The sequence below is a fragment of the Bos taurus genome, chromosome 3, assembly GCF_002263795.3.
Source record: "Bos taurus isolate L1 Dominette 01449 registration number 42190680 breed Hereford chromosome 3, ARS-UCD2.0, whole genome shotgun sequence".
NCBI classification, from domain to species: Eukaryota; Metazoa; Chordata; class Mammalia; order Artiodactyla; family Bovidae; genus Bos; species Bos taurus.
In genome coordinates, this window is record NC_037330.1 from 74223392 (window position 1) to 74246884 (window position 23493).

General features: G+C 37.9%; 1 protein-coding gene across 8 annotated transcripts in view; it reads left to right on the forward strand.

The window, feature by feature from the left end:
- PTGER3 (prostaglandin E receptor 3) overlaps positions 1–23493 on the forward strand; it is a 228623-nt gene that overhangs the window by 37728 nt on the left and 167402 nt on the right. Inside the window, exon 3 of one of the 8 annotated variants that reach the window (XM_059881739.1) lies at positions 2748–5587. The exons of 4 other annotated variants lie outside the window; for them this stretch is intronic. In XM_059881739.1, the coding sequence (XP_059737722.1) occupies positions 2748–2813 (66 nt within the window). In that variant the 3' untranslated portion in view covers positions 2814–5587. Of the gene's footprint in view, positions 1–2747; positions 5588–23493 lie in introns of those variants that run through there. 3 more of the 8 variants (XM_005204444.5, XM_024984845.2, NM_181032.1) reach the window with 3 other exon arrangements.

Below are 23493 nucleotides of genomic sequence, written 5' to 3' on the forward strand. Positions count from 1 at the left end.
GTTCTTCCTTTAGATTACAGTTTTAATTCCTACAAGCCTGGAGAAGATTCATGAAACTGTACTTGGGAGTCAGTGAAGTGATTTTTTTTCAAAATTCTATTTAAGGACTGATTTGAGCCCTAAATATAGGTACTTTGGCTAATTATTTTCCCTGATTTTTCCATCCAAAGTATTCTCTTCAGTCTTTTGTGTATTTAAATACTAACTCCTATTCTAAGACCAGTAAATATTTTAAAGCTTCCATAAAGACTTTCCATAGTTTAGCCTATTTATAGGATAAGGAAATTATAATATTGATACCTCACAGCACTTTCTCTGCCCTCTCTTCAAAGTTTCTATCTAAATATTTATTATTAAAATGTATCTCTTATTATGTGCACAAACCTTGACAGCTAAGCTTGATATCTTTTTGGCACAAGTAGGTCACTACATTAAATTTTGAGAATTACACTTAAAAAAATAAAAACAACTCCCCAACAAACACAACAATCTTTCAAATCAGACCTACATAAAATGTTCTTTGTTCTTTAGAGCATTTGTTTTGCAAACTTACTGTTTCTCATTCAGAGTTTAACTTGCTTTTTCCTTTATTGTTTTTCCAGTTTTAAGAAACTTGAAATTTGTTTATACTCCTTTATAGTAACTACCTTTTTTTGTGTGTATTCAGTAGGCATCTGGGGAAGAATTAATTTAAAAGGTGCAAAATATCTATTAGATTAATATGTTTACTAGGCTAAGTCAATTAGGAGGAATCAATTTAAATGCTCATGTCAAATTGAGTGAGAAGGCAAAATCTGCTGAGAATGCTTATGTAACTCATGGTGGTTCCACTAGTCTAGGTTTTGGGGAAAAAATGATGACAAATAACCTATACTAAAAGGACATTTAAAAATTTCTCTATACCATAGAATTGAATAATTCCACAAGTCACCTCATGGAGGATGAGACAAAACTATATACTTAAAAAAAAAAGTGTACTTAAATGACCTTATAATTAAGAGGCTTTAGGTCCTAGGTTTAGACACATACACAGCATAGATTCGAGTAGTGCGAGCTTGAATGGGTTATTTCTTCCAGCACCTTCCACTTGGGATATAGAAAGTGTTTAGTGACTATTTGTTCAGTGAATGAATGAATAATTATCTGCCAAAATCAAATGCACATCAGTGGAGTCCCACTATATGGTTGAAGTGCTTCGTGACTACAGACCATCGAGCTGATAAAGTGAATGAACTCTGCTTGTTTAATTACAGAAATACAAATTTATCTTCAAATGTTCAGCATCATATTGCTTCATAACAAAGTACATCATTTGTATTAATAATTTGAGAAACTACTACTCCCAAGTGGTAATTGAGATTACAGTCAAAGAAACATCACTTTTCATCCAACCACAGAAATTCATAAAGACAAAACAACCTAAAACTCATGCTTAACTATGGAATAGTTTCCTGCCCAAGGATATGTGGTAGCTGTGATTGATGGCAGTTTTTGAACAAGCTTGAAAAGGAAGTGGAAAGAAAGAATTACATAAACAGCATATGACGTGTTAGTACATGAAAAACCTGGTAAGAAATGTTAGTCCTAAATGATATTGGCCTTTGGATGATAGTTGAGGTTAGATTTCAGGCTGTTCAGAAGCCCTAAATGTGGTAAGGAAGAAAACATCTAAAGTCACTGCAGAAGAGTATATCAGTTTCCAAGTTTAAGTTCCTTAGTCTTTAAGTTCACTTGAGTATACTTAGTCTTGAGCAGGAAAAAAATGCATGCATAAATTATGACAATCCCCAAACTTCTCAATGCTGGTTTAAAAAAACGGAGGCCTAGGAAACCAAATAAAAAGACGTGAATGCAATGTAAAATTAGATGTAATATCGACTATTGTAGATTTTACAAAGCTATTCTGATTTTCCATACAGTGAATTTATTCAGCTATGTTGTATCACAGAAGAGAATGATGACATGTCAACCAATAAGAACAGTTTACTTTTCAAATGAAATAAGTATGGTAGATATCTTTAAAATATTTTAAATTGAAGAAATTAAATATGTTATCCCAGGATTTAGCAAATCTGCCTAAGCTATATACCAAGTCATTTTAAGTAAACATAAGCATTTAATCATGCCAGATTCAAATGATTGACAATTTAAAGCCACACATATATACTGAACACTTATTTATTATATAAAAGACCTCTTGACCATGTTATGGAATAAAATTTTAGAAACTTATGTAAAAGTCAACTGTAAAAGACCCTGAGAACACACTGGCATTGAGTAATAGACAAACTAAAAACTCTGACCAAACAGTATATTAATAAGGTGGACAATCTGTGGCAGTATTCTTAGATTTTCAAGAATTAGGCCTTTTATTTAATACTTTGTATGTTTTTGTTGGTTTTGACCCCAGATTAGTGATCTGTTTTCAGTCTTCCCCATGTCGGTAATCATAGCCCTTTTGTACTGGGATTAAGTCAGCTAAGAAAATAGAAAAATCGTATTCTTTGAAATGTTAAACACATATATTGCCCATTTATTTTCATACTTTATTCCCAAAGCTTCTTTTGAAATATGCAGATTACTAGAAAGTGAGTGTGGAGAAGGCAGTGGCACCCCACTCCAGTACTCTTGCCTGGAAAATCCCACGGATGGAGGAGCCTGGTAGGTTGCAGTCCATGGGGTCGCTAAGAGTCAGACACGACTGAGCGATCTCACTTTCACTTTTCACTTTCATGCATTGGAGAAAGAAATGGCAACCCACTCCAGTATTCTTGCCTGGAGAATCCCAGGGACGGGCGAGCCTGGTGAGCTGACGTCTATGGGGTCGCACAGAGTCGGGCACGACTGAAGCGACTTAGCAGCAGCAGCAGCAGAAAGTGAGTGACACAGAGAGACTGTAGAGTATTTATTACCACAAACATATTAAAAGTTTATTGTGGAATAACTGAAGTTTCCATGATTTACCTCTGTAAAAAGTTTAGGTCATCAAGCATACCATATCTTCACAGCTGCTTGTTTATTTCTGTCATTGTGATTGTGTATGTCTCAAATCTACTAAAGCTGAGGTCTAAATAAGTGAACAGAATTGTTCAATGAATAAGATTATATCATTTTTTAAATAAAGAGTATTTAATACTGTGGATATATTGATAGAACTGTTTTCTGAGTTGCAATACAATGTTAATAAGAGGTGACATACATCTATGATGTTTCATAATGGAGGTTATGATATAGTCTATTTACAAAATTTGAAAATCAAACTAAAACTCACATGCACATTTGTTAAGAATGTGCTATCAGTTCAAAACTCTAAGACAACTAACAGGTAGTGATTACATATGAATCTTGAAACAGAGAATTATAGCAAATTTAAAAATTAGAACTTCATTATACTGGTATCATGTATATGGATACAAATTTACATGTGAAAGTTCATTACCCCTGGATTACTCTCACCCAAAAGGTTTCAATTTTATAATGATTCGTGTTGTAGCCATTAAGTAAAATCTTTCACATGCCTTCCCTGAATGCCTTTTTTGGACTGAGTCCACCTTGAATAAAACTAAAGAAAGTAAAAAGAGCAGTACAGGGTGACTTTGTTCTCACAGTGACAGATGGAAAACTGAAACTATGCACATCTATAAAAGACTTCAGCACTTCTAGAAGTAAGGTGTTTTTTTCCCCCAAAGGAGGTCAACAATTAGTTTTTAAATCAAATGGAATTATATCTTCAAAACATGCTGCTTTACATTTTCTTTCTCACTCTTCCCACTCTCTACTCTTTTAAATAATGAAAGAGCACAGAATTTTAATTTTATGGAGTCTCTATTTTATAAATCTTAAGTGAGGATTCTACCTAAAGGCTTGCCATTTATACAAGTTGGGTTGTAAACCATTACATTATGATACCACAAGCCTACTACGTTTTGATTCTCTAGAAATGCAGTTCAATCAGGTATATACCATATTTGCTCATATATAGATTACACATTTTTTATTGAGAATGAAAATTATTCTATTTTCAGAAATTTTACATCAATTTGTTTTAAATCGTAAACAACTCATATCTACTGAAATGTTAATTTCTTCATTAGAAAGAAGACTGTTTCCCTGGCTCCCTTGCCTCCAGCCTGTTTATCCATTTTCTCATGGAGAGAAAGTAACAAATATTTACTATTGGTGAAGCTGGGATTGTTTTTAAGAGAGAGAATGGTTTCACATTTCTAATGTGCTAATGGACTAATCTATGAAACAGATCTGAGTCTGTTTTTTAATATCTGCTTTAATGAAATAATTTTATTATGGGAGTAAAGATAAGAGGGAAAGAGATTAACATCAGGTATAATTAGGTTTTCAGGCTTATCAAGCATTTAGATGCTTATCAAGCATTAGAGATGATAGCACTTCTAAAATTTTTTGATCAGCTCTTAAATTCCTTTGTCAGTTGCTTTACTTTTTTTTTTCTTCTTTTTTTTTTTTGGCCTCACCCCGCAGCATGTGGGATCCTAGTTCCCCGACCAGGGATCGAACCCGGGTCCCCTGCATTGGAAGCACGGAGTCTTAACTACTGGACCACCAGGGAAGTCCCTGTCAGTTGCTTTAGAATTAGAATAGTTTGGCCTTTTAATTAAAGTGAATCAGATATCTAGCCAAAAGCTTGCCAATCACCAGAATTTAATATGAAAATAGTTTCTTTCTATGGTTTTCAATTTCTGTAGAAACCAAAGCTGAAATGTTTAGCAGGAGAAAATGCGTATGACTTACTGATGGACTTCAACGTTCTTTCAGCTTTTGAAAGGACACTCCTATGGACTAGACACGGAGGGTGGGACAGAGAACAAAGACAAAGAGATGAAGGAAAACCTATATATTTCCAACTTGTCAAGATTCTTCATCCTTTTAGGCCATTTCACAGAAGCAAGGAGAGGAAGGGGCCACATTTATCTTCATACACTTGAGCATCAGTAGGACAAAGTGAGGAGTGGCCAGTGTTCTTTTCTGTAAAAGCAAATGTTTAATTCACTCAAGTCATCATTGACTGCCAAACTCTTTTTCTTCCCAAGCCTCCTGTATATAGATAGAATATCTTACTTTCTCCATCTTCTTTAACAAAACAATCTTTTACAGATAGCATAAAGTTGAACATTTCTGTAAGCAAGCAAATTAAAAATAGGCACTGATTATCTTAATCTGTTTACAACAAATGAATATATTATTTTCAATATGTATCTAAGTGAGAATTGAAATCATTGACACTGTAATAAATGATGTAAAGCTCAGTATAGAAATTGTATGTTCCTCCACCTTTCCTACTTAGCATTCCATTCCAGTGGGTTAAATGGGAAGGTATACTTTTGTCATCTTTATGTAAAATGTTTCTAGGAGTTATGTTCAGTATATCTAAACATATCTTCCACTATGTTTGAAAGGATAGTCTTCAATATTGTGGAGACAAAGAATAAAAGACTGAAAAGTACATCAGAATTTTGATGGCATTCAAGTCATAGCTAGTCTGTGTATTTAACAAATAAATGTATGTTATTTATGTTGTGTTTGTCAATGGAAAATAAAGTTGAATGTTCTGAAATGGCCCTGTCTTTCTTTCCTGATGCCAACTCATGTCAGGAATGTTTTACTGATAATTGCACTAAGTATTTTGCTGAAATCTTATTAGATTTGCTTTATCAAAATAATAGCACAATATAATGCAATCAGTTCAGTTCAGTCACTCAGTCGTATCCAACTCTTTGCAATCCCAGGACTGCAGCACATCAGGCTTCCCTGTCCATCACTAACTCCTGGAGTTTACTCAAACTCATGTCCATTGAGTCTGTGATGCCATCCAAACCTCTCATCCTCTGTCGTCCTCTACTCTTCCTGCCTTCAATCTTTCCCAGCATCAGGGTCTTTTCAAATGAGTAAATTCTTCGCATCAGGTGGCCAAAGGATTGGAGTTTCAGCTTCAACATCAGTCCTTCCAGTGAATATTCAGGACTGATCTCCTTTAGGACGGACTGGTTGGATCTCCTTGCAGTCCAAGGGACTCTCAAGAGTCTTCTCCAACACCACAATTCAAAAGCATCATTTCTTTGGCACTCAGCTTTCTTAGAGTCTAACTCTTACATCCATACATGACTGCTGGAAAAACCATAGGTTTGACTAGATGGACCTTTGTCAGCAAAGTAATGTCTCTGCTTTTTATGTGCTATCTAGGTTGGTCATAGCTTTTCTTCCAAGGAGCAAGCATCTTTTAATTTCATGGCTTCAGTCATCATCTGCAGTGATTTTGGAGCCCAAGAAAAGAAAGTCTGTCACTGTTTCCATTGTTTCCCCATCTATTTGCCATGAAGAGATGGGACCGGATGCCATGATCTTAGTTTTCTGAATGTTGAATTTTTAAGACAGGTTTTTCACTCTCCTCTTTCACTTTCATCAAGAGGCTGTTTAGTTCTTCTTCACTTTCTGCCATAAGGGTGGTGTCATCTGCATATCTGAGGTTATTGATATTTCTCCCGGCATTCTTGATTCCCGCTTGTGCTTCATCCAGCCTGGCATTTCACATGATGTACTCTGCATATAAGTTAAATAAGCAGGGTGACAATATACAGCCTTGACATACTCCTTTTCCTATTTGGAACCAGTCTGTTTTTCCATGTCTGGTTCTAACTATTGCTTCTTGACCTGGATACAGATTTCTCAGGAGGCAGGTCAGGTGGTCTGGTATTCCCATCTCTTGAAGAATTTTCCACAGTTTGTTGTGATCCACACAGTCAAAGGCTCTGGAGTAGACAATAAAGTAGAAGTAGATGTTTTTCTGGAAGTCTCTTGCTTTTTCTATGACCCAACAGTTGTTGGAAATTTGATCTCTGCTTCCTCTGCCTTTTCTGAATCCAGCTTGAACATATGGAAGTTCTCGGTTCACATACTATTTAAGCCTTGCTTGGAGAATTTGGAGCAATACTTTACTAGCATGTGAGATGAATGCAATTGTGTGGTAGTTTGAACATTCTTTGGCATTGCCTTTCTTTGGGATTGGAATGAAAACTGACCTTTTCCAGTCCTGTGGTCAGCTTTCCAAATTTGTTGACATATTGAGTGCAGCACTTTCACAGCATCATCTTTTAGGATTTGAAAGAGCTCAACTGGAATTCCATCACCTCCAATAGGTTTGTTTGTAGTGATGCTTCCTAAGGCCAACTTGACTTCACAATTCAGGATGTCTGGCTCTAGATGAGTGGTCACACCATCGCAGTTATGTGGGTCATGAAGATCTTTTTTGTATAGTTCTGTGTATTCTTGCCACCTCTTCTTAATATCTTCTGTTTCTTTTAGCTCCATACTGTTTCTGTCCTTTATTGTGCCCACCTTTGCATCAAATGTTCCCTTGGTATCTCTAATTTGATGCCTATTCATGTTGTAATCCAATTTTTTTGCTTTTAGTACAAAAGCACATTTATAAATTATCCTAAATTTAATTCTCCCACTGTACATTTGCATATAATCTATAGGCAGCCAACAAAAGAACTGTCTTTGTTAGTAGTCAGCTCCTTTAGTAGATTTGTGCATGGGTATTGGTGTGAGCTGACTACTAGTTGAGATGAGTGTTGGACTACCTCACTACCCTGTTCATGTGTTCATTAAGTTCACTCTACTTTTTCCTCCTTTGGTGAAGGAAGAAGTTCTGTAGAACACAGGCTGCAAAGCCAGGCTTATTAAAAGTAACATGTCAACCTTGCTCTCTTTCCTCTAAGAAAAGGCATTTAGGGAGAGCTCTGACGTAACCCCCCAACTAGATCTTATGATCTCTACAGTCTTTGTCTTGTGGCATTTCAGGTGAACATCATGATGGCTATCTTCTGGTAGGCCAAGAATTTCCACTAAAATGCTGATGATCTTACGTGCCAGAAATAAGACGTTGCTCAGTTTCATGTCCTTGGAGGACAGGCAGTCAGACATCCTTAGGTATTTGGCTGCACTGGGTCTATAGTTGCAGCATGCAAAATCTTTAGCTGTGGCACGTAAGCTCTTAGTTGTGGATGTGAGATCTAGTTTCCCAACCAGGGATTGAACCCAGGGTCCATGCATTGGGACTGGAGAGTCTTAGTCACTGGATCATGAGGGCAGTTCCCTAAAACAGTCTTGAGTAAACCTATTTTGGAGGTAGGTACTCAGAATCCAAGCCAGTCCTCCAGCCTTGTTCTTTTCTTTCACATATATTTGCTGTGTACCTATAATGTGCTAAGCATTCTAGTAAGTGCAAAGACAGACACAAGGATTTTAAAATAAACAAACACTGCTTTCAGTGAATTTATACTCTAGTAGGGGAACGGGAAGTAATTTGAACAGAGCTGCTATTGGGGTAGACCTATAAGTACTATGTGGGGAAGGTGATGATGAAATAGGAAATAGTTTTGTGTAGGAGGTGACATTTAATTTGCATTTGGGTTCCTGTGTAGCTTAGTCGGTAAAGCATCTGCCTGCAATGCAAGAGACTGGGTTCAATTCTTGGGGTCAGGAAGTTCCCTTGGAGAAGGAAATGGCAACCCACTCCAGTATTCTTGCCTGGAGAATCCCATGGACAGAGGAGCCTGGCATGCTACAGTTCAAGTGGTCGCAAGAGTCAGACAGAACTTAGTGCTATGTTTTTTTTTTTGTTTTTTTTTTTTTTGAGAAAGGAGTTGGTGTTAACCAGGAAGGCGGAGGCACATTTTAGAATATTTTTTCATTCCACTCTGCCCAAAGCAGTACAATTTGCAAGGCATTCAAACTGATTAAATTCTAGTGGCCCACTAAAAAATGTGGTTCTGAATAGTGCATGCCTCTGTAATCTTGCAGAGTAGGGAAGAGGTCTTGGGATAGGATTTCTGAATCTTGGAACTATTGGCCCACTGGGGCAGAGAATTCTTTGTTGGGGGTACAGTATCCTGTACACTGTAAGCTATTTAGCAGCTACTTATTGGATGCCAGTAATATTGCCCTAGTTGTGGCAATCAAAAATGTCCCCAGATATGGCCAAATGCACCATAGAGGACATATTGGCTCATAGTTTAGAGTCTCTGCCTTAGGGCAAGGGCTATGGTCACCAAGAGGAGGCTATGTGTGTGAGGGTTTGCAGGACAAGGTCATCTGTGGGATCTTGGTCCAGACAGGCACCATTCTGGCTTTTCCCAAGGAAGCAAGCACTAGAATGTCAGTTTGTGTATGAATGCACAAAAATGTGGTGCTACCAGTACAGCAATGCCTGGATCACCATGGGCCCTGATCCACTTCCGTAATCACATAAACCTATTCACAAAGGAAGAGGTACAATTTCTTAGAAAGTATCATTTTTCCATTGATGCTCCAATCCTTATTTTGTTCTTGATAAGAGGGCCTAGGGTAATATGTCTCTCAAAGTGATATCTAAAGACAGTCCATTTCTCCCAGGACCTTAAAAAATATGTTAAGATTCCTCTTAATTCAGTTTACATTTCTAGGTAAGGTACCTTAGCAAGAGAGACTAATTTACCAAATTTTGTCTTTAATGGAATTTTTTCATGTCTGGTCTATCTTACAGAGTTGTAAGAGCTTTATTTAATCTGAGATATAATTTTTTATTAAAGAGCAATCAAATTTGGGGCAAATGTCTCCTTACCAGCCTATGCCTTTCTGAGTTTGTGCCAGTCTGCAATATTTGTATGAAGCTATTACCATACATTTTGCTGACAGAGTTCAAGTCCTGTGCTCTATATCTAAAATTTAAGCTCCCAGTTCAGTTCAGTCGCTCAGTCATGTCTGACTCTTTGTGACCCCATGAACCACAGCACACCAGGCCTCCCTGTCCCTCCTCAATTCCCAGAGTTCACCCAAACTCATGTGCATTGAGTCAGTGATGCCATCCAACCCTCTCATCCTCTGTCGTCCCCTTCTCCTCCTGCCCTCAATCCCTCCCAGCATCAGGGCCTTTTCCAATGAGTCAGCTCTTCGCATCAGGTGGCCAAGGTATTGGAGTTTCAGCTTCAACATCACTCCTTCCAATGAACACCCAGAACTGATCTCCTTTAGGATGGACTGGTTGGATCTCCTTGCAGTCCAAGGGACTCTCAAGAATCTTTTCCAACACCACAGTTCAAAAGGATCAATTCTTTGTTGTTCAGCTTTCTTTATAGTCCAACTCTCACATCCATACATGACTACTGGAAAAACCATAGCCTGACTAGGCATACCTTTGTTGACAAAGTAATGTCTTTGCTTTTTAATATACTGTCTAGGTTGGCCTAACTTTACTTCCAAGGGGTGTCTTTTAATTTCACAGCTATAGTCACCATCTGCAGTGATCGTGAAGCCCCCCAGAATAAAGTCAGCCACTGTTCCCCCATCTATTTGGCATGATATGATGGGACCAGATGCCATGATCTTAGTTTTCTGAATGTTGTGCTTTAAGCCAACTTTTTCACTCTCCTCTTTCACTTTCATCAAGAGGCTCTTTAGTTCTTCTTCACTTTCTGCCATAAGGGTGGTATCATCTGCATATCTGAGGTTATTGATATTTGTCCCAGCAATCTTGATTCCAGCTTGTGCTTCTTCCAGTCCAGCGTTTCTCATGATGTACTCTGCATATAAGTTAAATAAGCAGGGTGACAATATATAGCCTTGACGTACTCCTTTTCCTATTTGAAACCAGTCTGTTGTTCCATGTCCAGTTCTAACTGTTGCTTCCTGACCTTCATACAGATTTCTCAGGAGGAAGGTCAGGTGGTCTGGTATTCCCATCTCTTTCAGAATTTTCCACAGTTTATTGTGATCCACACAGTCAAAGGCTTTGGCATAGTCAATAAAGCAGAAATAGGTGTTTTTCTGGAACTCTCTTGCTTTTTCCATGATCCAGCGAATGTTGGCAATTTGATCTCTGGTTCCTCTGTCTTTTCTAAAACCAGCTTGAACATCTGGAAGTTCACAGTTCACGTATTGCTGAAGCCTGGCTTGAGAACTTGAGCATTACTTTACTAGTGTGTGAGATGAATTCTATTGTGTGGTAGCTTGAGCATTCTTTGGCATTGCCTTTCTTTGGGATTGGAATGAAAACTGTCCTTTTCCAGTCCTGTGGCCACTGCTGAGTTTTCCAAATTTGTTGACATATTGAGTGCAGCACTTTCATAGCATCATCTTTTAGGATTTGAAATAGCTCAACTGGAATTCCATCACCTCCACTAGCTTTATTCATAGTGATGCTTCCTAAGGCCCCCTTGACGTCAAATTCCAGGATGTCTGGCTTTAGGTGAGTGATCACACCATCATGGTTATCTGAGTCATGAAGATCTTTTTTGTACAGTTCTTCTGTGTATTCTTGCCACCTCTTCTTAATATCTTCTGCTTCTGTTAAGTCCATACCATTTCTGTCGTTTATTGAGCCTATCTTTGCCTGAAATGTTCCCTTGGTAGCTCTAAGTTTCTTGAAGAGATCACTAGTCTTTCCCATTCTATTGTTTTCCTCTATTTCTTTACATTGTTCTCTGAGGAAGGCTTTCTTATCTCTCCTTGCTATTCTTTGGAACTCTGCATTCAGATGCTTATATCTTTTCTTGTCTCCTTTACTTTTCACTTCTCTTCTTTTCACAGCTATTTGTAAGGCCTCTTCAGACAGCCATCTTGCCTTTTTGCATTTCTTTTTCTTGGGGATGGTCTTGATCCCTGTCTCCTGTACAATGTCACTATCCTCGTCCATAGTTCATCAGGCACTCTATTCAGATCTAGTCCCTTAAATCTATTTCTCACTTCCACTGTATGATCATAAGGGATTTGATTTGGGTCATTCCTGGATGGTCTAGTGGTTTTCCCCAGTTTCTTCAATTTAAGTCTGAATTTGGCAATAAGCAGTTCATAATCTGAGGCACAGTCAGCTCCTGGTCTTGTTTTTGCTGACTGTATAGAACATCTCCATCTTTGGCTGCAAAGAATATAATCAGTCTGATTTTGGTATCGACTATCTGGTGATGTCCCTGTGTAGAGTCTTCTCTTGTGTTGTTGGAAGAGGGTGTTTGCTATGACCAGTGTGTTTTCTTGGCAAAACTCTATTAGCCTTTGCTCTGCTTCATTCTGTACTCCAGGGCCAAATTTGCCTGTTACTCCAGGTGTTTCTTGACTTCCTACTTTTGTATTCCAGTCCCCTATAATGAAAAGGACATCTTTTTTGGGTATTAGTTTTAAAAGGTCTTGTAGGTCTTCATAGAACCGTTCAACTTCAGCTTCTTCCGTGTTACTAGTTGGGGCATAGACTTGGATTACCGTGATATTGAATGGTTTGCCTTGGAAATGAACAGAGATCCTTCTGTCGTTCTTGAGATTGCATCCAAATACTGCTTTTTGGACTCTTTTGTTGACTATGATGGCTATTCCATTTCTTCTAAGGGATTCCTGCCCACAGTAGTAGATATGAGGGTCATCTGAGTTAAATTCACCCATAGGTTGCATGAAATAAAAAGTTGAAAAACTTAAACCCTAACTCTGGTCAAAATTAAAATTAACATGAAGGTACTCATTAATCTACTGTAAATTTCTGAGGTAAATTAAGAAAGGACTATGGATAATCAGTGCTTATGCCTAAGATTCTTATGCAATCTTTTTTAAAAGAAGGCTTTGAATATTACATATCAGGTTGTTGGAATTCGATTTTGAAAAGAGCATTGGAAGAAAATAATTCTGAAACCATTACCACCACTGAGGCCTTGTAAGATTAGATTTAACTAGAAGTACCCAGTAGAACAGGATTCCCAGGGACACTAGTGATAAAGAACCCACCTGCCAATGCAGAGGTAGTAACTGAGACGTGGGTTCAATCCCTGGGTTGGAAACATCCCATGGAGGAGATCATGGCAACCCACTGTAGTCTTCTTGCCTGGAGAATCCCATGGACAGAGGAACCTGGCAGACTACAGTCCACAGGGTCGCACAGAGTTGGACATTACTGAAGTGACTTAGCACAGCATGCACGCCAAATAGAACACTAGTTCTTAAACACTGTGGGTCAGAGACACCTCTAATAGTCTGGTGAAAGGTTTGGATCTCTTTCTCACAGAAAGTACACAGAATTTCTTTTTTTTATCATGTCAGAGATTATGCAGTCCTCCTAAATTCTGTCTACAGATGTCCTGGAAATTTATAGACACAGGTTAAGAATTCTTGCTGTGAGAGAATTTTTGTGATTTAAGGAACCTCACAAGTTTCCATGTTTGGTTAGAAAGCTAAAATCCAAAACTGGAGCTAGATCAACATAATTACTTCCCTGTGAATGCCAAAATTCCTTGACATCTCATTGTATGCCCATAACAGTAAATCAACATAATGGGGGGGGGGTAGAATTATTAAAAAGAATTGCAATCATTTTAAAAAATTGGCATCATGTGGGGCAAAAAAAATAATAATAAAATAACATAATCCTAACCAGAAGAGGAACATTATAGGTTATTTGCCAAAAACAGGTTGAAAAATGAAAGAACCATTATTTAAATAAAGAATTACATCTCTTCCAATGACACATTTGCCTTCCACAGAGCTTATTTTCATTCTGCCTTGTGTTGATCCCACAAGAGAGATTTAAAACCAAGCTATTTTAAAAAAATCAATTAAAAAAATAACATCCCACCTGAAAAATGAAACCTTGAAAATGGTTAGAATATAATTTCTTATTATTTTCTGTTATATAACTTTATGTTATGATACCTATATGAATAAAAATATATTTACACTTATGCAAGTACTACATTTTTGTGTTGCTATTTAGAATGAAAGCAACAAGGAGGACTTATCGATTGAACCTTTCAGTAAAATGTAAGGTATACACTTTCAGACCTTTTTACAAATGTAAAATTAATGATGCTTTAAGCCAATGCTTGAAGCTATTAGTGGAATGCGGTATTGATGTTTATAGTTTGTATTTCACTAAAGGGAAATGTCTGGAACAATTAATGACATTTATCTTTGCATTTTTCTTGCCTTAGTGAGGAAAAAGAAAATGCCACCTTTCGGCACTGAAATATTCATATTTTGGAAACAGCAATTTGATACCAGTGCATCCTACATTCTGGATGTGGTTCCATGAATTGGACAGCTGTAGATAGTGTGCATGAAACTGTAAGCTGATTTTCAAAAGTCAGTGGTTTGGAGTCTTAGAAGATCCATGAAAAGCCATTTCAAGAGGCAAAGCAATTGTGCTTTGTTACTTACTTTCAACATTCCTTGACTGTTATTTATTTATTCTTTTGCCTAGCGTCTTTAAGAATTGCAGTGACAGAATTTACTGTACTTGAAAAATTTTGAAGAAATAATATTGATTTCTTGCCAAGTTCTAAAGGGGAGCTACTGCCTCAAAAGTTTTGCAATCATAGTTAGATGTGCATGATTCCTCTCCTTATCATAGACTTTCTCCCACCATGGCCATTTTGAATATTCTTGTTACTATCCCTTCAGCAGAATTATCATTGAAACCTGAAATAATTCAGTTACTAATTTAATTAATATTTGATCACTACTAGGAGATTGTGTGTTTAAAATACTTTAAAGCAGTTTTAGTGGTAAAGAATCTGCCTGCCAATGCAGGAGACAGTAAGAGTTGTGGGTTCTACCCCTGGGTCAGAAAGATCCCCTGGAGGAGGAAATGTCAACCCACTCCAGCATTCTTGCCTAGAGAATCCCATGGACAGAGGTGCTGGATGGGTTATAGTCCATGGGGTTGCAAAAGAGTTGGATACAACTGAGTGACTGAACACACACACACTTCATCCAGACTACCAGATCCTGTATCAGTTATTAGATGATATATCTCATTTACTTCTTTGAGTGGTTACCAAACCAATGGTTACCAGCAGGAAGAGGGAAAGGGGGAGGAGGGAAAGGGCAATATAGGAATAGGGAATAAATAAAAGGATTGTGATTATATGAAACAACATACATGAAACTTTTGAAAATTATAAAGTACTATAGAATTTAAAGGGTTTCCTAGGTGTTGCAGTGGTAAATGGTCCGCCTGTCAATGCATGAGATGCAGGAGGTGTGAGTTCTATTCCTGGGTCAGGAAGATGCCCTGAAGCAGGAAATGGCAACCCACTCCAGTATTCGTGCCTGGAAAATCCCATGGACAGAGGAGCCTGGTGGGCCACAGTCCATGGGGTTGCAAAGAGTTGGACATGACTGAGCAGACAAGCATAGAATTTAAAGAATCTTTCACTCAATAAAAAAGTTTATTATAATACCCACACTCCTTATTCTAACCCTCTCCCCCCCACCCTGCTCTCCAAACAACTCCAATACTTTCTGCTTTTTTTCAACATTTCTTCTGGCATATACTATTATATTTTTAAATAATGTATTTATGTTGCTGTGTCCTGATTCACCAACTTTGGACCTTATAGGTTGATTTTTCTATTTTACTGGATTTAACTCTCTCCTCACTAATTGTCCCATTATGGTTATAATGCAATTTTATTAACACATTTCAGTGTTTTCATTTTTATGGCAATGTAAATAACCTTAACTGCAGAATCAGTAGAACCATCATCATGTTTCCTCTCTTGGACATGTTTTTTATTTTCTAGAGTTAAGAACTTACCAAGTTAAATTTGCCTAACTTTCTTTGTGCTAATAACCAAATCTTAACAGCTTTCCAGGTGTTCAAACCTATCAGATAATCTTTACCTCTTTTAGAGTAAAATTTTTTAGAAGTTGCTCCTCAGTTCAGCATATTGCCTCTTTTTTATGAGGTACCCCATTTCCTGGGGGCTTCCCTTGTGGCTCAGCTGGTAAAGAATTCACCTGCAATGCAGGAGACCTGGGTTTGATCCCTGGGTTGGGATGGTTCCCTGGAAATGGGAAAGGCTACCCACTCCTGTATTCTGGCCTGGGGAATTCCATGGACTGTTTAGTCCATTGGGTCACAAAGAGTTGAATATGCCTGAGCAACTTTCACTTTATTTCCTAGGCACTTCCAAGGTGGCACCAGTGGTAAAGAATCTGCCTGCCGATGCAGGAGATCCAGGTTTGATCCCTGGGTTGGGAAGATCCTGGAGGGGGTCATGGCAACCCACTCCAGTATTCTTGCCTGGAGAATCCCATGGACTGAGGAACCTGGCAGGCTACAGTCCACAGGGTCACACAGAGTTGGACATGATTGAAGCAACCTGGCATGCACACAAGCTGTTTTATAGATCTCATGTCTTGGTATTTCTGAAAAATTCACTCATGTGATCACATGTGCTTTTCAAAGGGCTTTTTAATAGAAAAAAAAAAAATATATATATATATAAGGAACCAAACTCCTAGAAAAGAAAATGGTCATAAATAAACATGAACACTAATAATAATAATAGTGATAATAATAGTAGTGATAATAATAGTAGAGGCAGATATCATTTTATGAGCACATATATTGTACATGTGGCTTCCCTGGTGGCTCAGCGGTAAAAGAATCCACCTGCAATGCAGGAGATGTAGGTTAGATCCGTGGGTTGGGAAGATCTCCTGGAGGAGGGTATGGGAACCCACTACAGTATTCTTGCCTGGATAATCCAATGGATGGAGGAGCCTGGTGGGCTACAGTCTATAGGGTTGCAGAGTCAGACACAACTGAAGTGACATGTTATCAAATGCTCAAGCCAATGCCACAAAGTAGGTGCTATTATCACCACCTTCCAGATGAGAAGTCTGAGGCTCTGGGAGGGTAAATCACAAGGCCAAGTCCACAGAGTTAATGAAAAGTGTGGCTAGGATTCTTATCTTATTTCAGGTTAGAATACAATTGCCAAAAATTCCCTTTGTGAAAAATTTCTACTATAGTTATTTTCTGAAGCATGAAGTTTATCATGGAGAGATGCTCTAAGGCCCCATGAAAGAAAGGCTTTCACTCTGTTTCAAGGCCTGGGCATTTTCAAGCTGCCAGAAACAATCATGCAAGGTGTTTTTTTTCAACAGGACAGATTAGATACAGCAAACAAGATTTTCAGCAAAAATATAGTCTTTATGTCAAATCTGGGCATGTGCACACTGCTGCAAACACTCACACCCTTCCTGGTTAGATGCGGGCTGCTTCTTTAGTAGATGGTTGCAGAAAAAGAGGGCACTTCCTCCTGCTGCCTTTTTAGCTTTCCCTTTTGCTAAAAGCTAAGGGAAATTATTGATGCTTTTGAACTGTGGTGTTGGACAAGACTCTTGAGAGTCACTTGGACTGTGAAGTGATCAAACCAGTCAATTCTGAAGGAAATCAGTCCTGAATATTCATTGGAAGGACTGATGCTGAAGATGAAGCTCCAATACTTTGGCCACCTGATGAGAAGAACTGACTCATTGGAAAAGACCCTGATGCTGGGAAAGATTGAAGGCAGGAGGAGAAGGGGACAACAGAGGATGAGATGGTTGGATGGCATCACTGTATTTATGGACATGAATTTGAGCAAGCTCTGGGAGTTGGTGATGGACAGGGAAGCCTGGCGTCCTGCAGTCCATGGGGTCACAAAGAGTCAGACATAATTGAGCGACTGAACTGAACTGAAGAGATTATAATGATCTGGGCTATTAAGTATACATCTCTTTCAGTCCTTTTGTTTTTCATTTCTTGTTTGTTTGTTTTTCCTTTCACACTTCCTCTCCTACTTGTAAGGTAACTTAAGATCAGGCTTATTGAAAAGTGTTTTACTTCCTAATGACAGGATCTCCTTTGAGAATTTGTAAAACTCAGGACAGGCAAGAGGGAGAGCAGACCATTGTCAGCAGTGAAATGATTCCGTTTATCACCTGTTTAATTTTGAAATTTGCTCTACCTTCTTTCTGCAAAATCCAATGCTCTTTCAGAATGGAGCATATTTTAGAAAGAGAAATGCTGTCCCCAGTTTCTGAGTCTTTCTTCCCTTGCTGCTGGCAAGCCAAATCTATTTGGTGTATCTGACATTTTATTCCTTCGCCAGTTTTCTGTTCAACTGGCTGCTCTGTTTTCCACAGAACTAGTTAGGCTGATTAAAACAGTGCAGAACATTTTGCTCAAGGGAATAATATCTCGGCAAGATCTTCAAAACTCGAATTCTATGTTAACAAGTGAATTCAAATGGTAACCCATCAATAGCAGTTTAACTTGGGACAACGAAAAAAGATCATTGTATCTTGGAATTTATCTTTGGTCTAGTTTTGCAACAATAGTCAAAAATTCTCAGGCATCTCAGGGGTCAATTAACAATTATTCAGGACAGACTGACATGTCAACCCAATGACATGTATATCTTTATTTAATTTTTTTTTAAATTTTTACTAACCCAGGAGTTAACTAAACCAGATCAAATGAGTCACTGCTTAGGGCAAATATTTGAAGGATAAATTCCCTTCTGGCTGCCAACTTTTATGTAATTTGCTTGAGAAATAGAGCCTGAAGATCTTCTTAATGGTTTGTGGTTAATAATAACATAACTTTTAAAATAATGTAGTAATTTATGAACCTCATTTCAGAAAAGTAAGTTTTCTTAAGAGAATGGGTTCGGGGGGAAAAAATGTAATAACAATGAAATAATAATGATGACATTACTTGAAATTTCTTAATGGGAAACACCATTTTCCATTTCATTGGACAGAGAATGATCTACTCCAACTTAGAGTATTTTTCTCAGTTGTGAGAGACAACCATCTGGAAGGGAGAGTGATATCCTTGGAGAAAGTCAAGAGGCAACTAGGATGCCAAATAAATGAGTAGGAACTTCATTTGGATGAGAAGTGTCATGGTCAGATTACCTTCAGAGGTATGAAAGGATAGGTTTTGGAGTCAGACCTGGATCAAACATTGGGTTAATAGCTATGGAACCTGAAAGTGATTCCTTAAACTCTGTAAGATTTTTGAATCCTATTATGAAGACTGGGATTTTTTGCACTTACTTTATAAGATAGCTGTAAAGATTAAATTTGTAAATATTCCAGACGTGTGGTGGGTATGATAAATATCCATAAATATGCAGGGGTCATTGTTATTGATGTTTTATTAATAGTGGCAATAGTGTTGTAAGAAGGGGGACCCCTTCCAGGGCCCGAAACTGGGCTCTTGTCTAACACTCGGAAATGAATTGTCTGAGGAGACACATGTGCTGACAAAGCAAGAGATTTTATTGGGAAAGGGCACCCGGGTGGAGAGCAGTAAGGTAAGGGAACCCAGGAGAACTGCTCTGCCTTGTGGCTCGCAGTCTCGGGTTTTATGGTAATGGGATTAGTTTCTGGGTGGTCTTTGGCCAATCCTTCTAATTCAGAGTCTTTCCTGGTGGCGCACACATCGCTCAGCCAAGGTGGATGCTAGCGAGAGGGATTCTGGGAAGTGGACGGACACGCGGTGTCTCCTTTAGACCTTTCCTGAACTCTTCTGGTTGGTGGTGGCTTATTAGTTCTGTATTCCTTATCAGGATCTCCTGTTATAAAACAACTCATGCAAATGGTTACTACGGTGCCTGGCCAGGGTGGGCGGTTTCAATCAGTGTGCTTCCCCTAACAATAATAGCCACAGTAACAATATTAATTGCTTGAGGAATTCATAAACCATATTGGGAATGTAGAGAAAGACATCTCAACCTCTGTAGTAATTCCTTAATATTACTGTGGGAGACTTAAACATATAGCATTGTGTTTGAAAGGATGGGCACTGATATTAGACTAAATATGGTGCCACATCCTAGTTCTGTTAATTTCTTAGGCTGACTTTAATCAAGCTAATTAACCTAATCTTTCTAAACCTCAGTTTCTTTTAACTATAAATGAGGATAATAATTTTATTTAAAATTTAACAGATTTATTGCAAACATTCAATGAAACAGTGCATGCAAGTGTTTACCTACTGCCTGGCATATAATAAACACTCAATAAATGGTTATTATTATGCTACTATAAATTATCATCACCAATATTAAAATCAAGCTCAGAAGACTTTAAGTTGGCTCAGTTTCCATCTTAGGCTGAACGTCTTCACAGGAATACACATTTTACTCAAACTTCTTAAGACTTGGGGTAAAAAAAAAAAAGAATGTGGATCAACTCTATGGGAAGTAGGACTAAAAAGAAAAATAAAGAAATTTAACTAAGTTTTCTTTGTGACTTCTAAGTGTATATCTTTGCGAGATAAGGAAATGATTCCAGGGGCACAGAAGAGGTATTTTGTTTGTTTATTTATTTATCTTCCAGTTTTATCGAGATATAATTGACATAGAGCATTGTATTAGTTTGTGCTGTACAATATAATGATTTGATACATGAATATATTGTAAAAGGATGACCACAAATAGTCTGGTTAATATTTATCACTTCAAACCATTATAATTTTTTTCTTGTGATAAAAATTTTCAAGATTTACTCCCAGGAACTTTCAAATATAAACATAGTACTGTATAGTCACCAGGCTGTACATTATATCCTCAGAATTTATTTTCTTATAACTAGAGATTTTTACTTTTTGACCAACTTCATGTACTTCCCCAACTCCCCACCCCTACCTCTGGTGGCCATCCATCTGTTTTCTGTTTTCTAAGTTTGGTTTTTTAGATTCTGAATATAATTGAGGTCCTAGAGTATTAGTCTTTCTCCATCTGGTTTTCCTTACTTAGCATAATTCCCTCAAGGTCCATCTGTGTTGTTGTAAACGGCAAGATTTCCTTTTTTATTAGAGTTGAGTGATGTATATATATATGTGTGTGTGTGTGCACGTGTGTATGTGTATGTATGTATGTATATATGTATGTATGTATATATATGTGTATATACATACACATATATAGAAGAAAGTTAATATACTCATCTCTTAATAGACAGATTGTTTCCATTCCTTCAGTTCAGTTCAGTCACTCAGTTGTGCCTGACTCTTGTGACTCCATGGACTGCAACATGCTAGGCTTCCCTGCCCATCACCAACTCCTGGAGCTTACTCAAACTCATGTCCATCAATTCAGTGATGCCATCCAACCATCTCATACTCTGTTGACCACTTCTCCTCCAACCTTCAATCTTTCCCAGTATTAAGGTCTTTTCCAATAAGTCAGTTCTTCACATCAGGTGGCCAAAGGATTGGAGTTTCAGGTTTAGCATCATTACTTCCAAAGAAATCCCAGGGCTGATCTCCTTCAGAATGGATTGGTTGGATCTCCTTGCAGTCCAAGGGACTCTCAAGAGTCTTCTCCAACACCACAGTTCAAAAGCATCAATTCTTTGGTGCTCAGCTTTCTTTATAGTCCAACTCTCACATCCATACGTGACTACTGGAAAAACCATAGCTTTGACTAGATGGACCTTTGTTGGCAAAGTAATGTCTCTGCTTTTTAATATGGTGTCTAGGTTGGTCATAGCTTTTCTTCCAAAGAGCAAGCATCTTTTAATTTCATGGCTGCAGTCATCATCTGCAGTGATTTTGGAGCCCAAGAAAAGAAAGTCTGTCACTGTTTCCATTGTTTCCCCATCTATTTGCTATGAACTGATGGAACCAGATGCCATGATCTTAGTTTTCTGAATGTTGAGCTTTAAGCCAACTTTTTCTGTCTCCTCTTTCACTTTCATCAAGAGGCTCTTTTGTTCTTCTTCACTTTCTGCCATAAGGGTGGTGTCATCTGCATATCTGAGGTTACTGATATTTCTCCCGGTAATCTTGATTCCAGTTTGTGCTTCTTCCAGTCCAGCATTTCGCATGATGTACTCTGCATATAAGTTAAATAAGTAGCCTTAATGTACTCCTTTCTCAATTTGGAACCAGTCTGTTGTTCCATGTCCAGTTCTAACTGTTGCTTCTTGACCTGGATACAGATTTATCAAGAGGCAGGGCAGGTGGTCTGATATTCCCATCTCTTTTAGAATTTTCCAGTTTGTTGTGATCAACATAGTCAAAGGCTTTGGTGTAGCCAATAAAGCAGAAGTAGATGTTTTTCTGGAACTCTCTTGCTTTTTCTAGGATCCAATGGATATTGGCAATTGGATCTTTGGTTCCTCTGCCTTTTCTAAATCCAGCCTGAACATCTGGAGGTTCATGGTTCATGTACTGTTGAAGCCTGGCTTGGAGGATTTTGAGCATTACTTTGCTAGTGTGTGAGATGAGTGTAATTGTGTAGTATTTTGAACATTCTTTGGCGTTGCCTTTCTTTGGGATTGGAATGAAAACTGACTTTTTCCAGTCCTGTGGCCACTGCTGAGTTTTCCAAATTTGTTGACATATTGAGTGCAGCACTTTCACAGCATCATCTTTCAGGATTTGAAATAGCTCAGCTGGAATTCATTCACCTCCACTAGCTTTATTCATAGTGATACTTCCTAAGGCCCACTTGACCTCAAATTCCAGGATGTCTGGCTCTAGGTGAGTGATCACACCATCATGGTTACCTGAATCGTGAAGATGTTTTTTGTACAGTTCTTATGTGTATTCTTGCCACCTCTTCTTAATATCTTCTGCTTCTGTTAGGTCCATACTATTTCTGTCCTTTATTGTGGCCATCTTTGCATGAAAAGTTCCCTTGGTAGCTCTAATTTTCTAGAAGAGATCTCTAGTCTTTCCCATTCTATTGTTTTCCTCTATTTCTTTGCATTGTTCACTGAGAAAGGCTTTCTTATCTCTCCTTGCTATTCTTTGGAGCTCTGCATTCAAATGGGTATATCTTTCCTTTTCTTCTTGCCTTCAGCTTCCATGCCTTAGGTTTTGTAAATAATGCTGCCATGAACATGGGAGTGCAGATATCTCTTTGGGATATTGATTTTGTTTCCCTCAGATATATATCTAAAAGTGGAATTACTAGATCACACGGCAATTCTAGCTTTAATTTTTGAGGGATACAAGAAAGTTAATCTGAAAAGTCTTTGTAACAATTGCAAGTGGAACCCAGGAAAAAATAACAAGGCATATAGGCAGAGAGGTTTGTCTCAGGATAGCAACTTTTGTCTAAAAAACAACAAATAGGGTCTGGTGAAATTGTTAATGTTGTCTTGCCACTATCTAATATAGACAAGTATAACACATACCTCTCTCCTCAACTTTCTAATCTGTGAAAGACAATGGGGACAATAATTTCTAGTTTATAGGCTGACTGTAAATCCTAGAAGAGATAATGCACGCAAACTACCTGGTATACATGTCAGATTAAATCATTATCAACATCACACTCATCATTTCATGTGCAAAATCCTCATAGATTCACCACAACCAAGTAGAACAATATTTTTGGGTGACTTAAGATCATTTATTTTTCTTCACTTGTAAATTTTTGGACTGTGATGCATTTGGAATAAAATGCAAATAAAAGAGATTAAATTATTTTAAATTAGAGTAAAATTAATCTTTTTCCTTTTAGTACTTGGAATGAAGGAATAACAAATTGGTCCTTAGTGCAACTGTTACTTCCCTGCAGTGAATACATCTACAAAGAAAGAAATGAGAAGATGACTATTTGTGTTGGATTTTGATAGATTTTCCCTGGAAAACGAAATGGCAACCCACTCCAGTACTCTTGCCTGAAAAATTCCATGAATGGAGGAGCC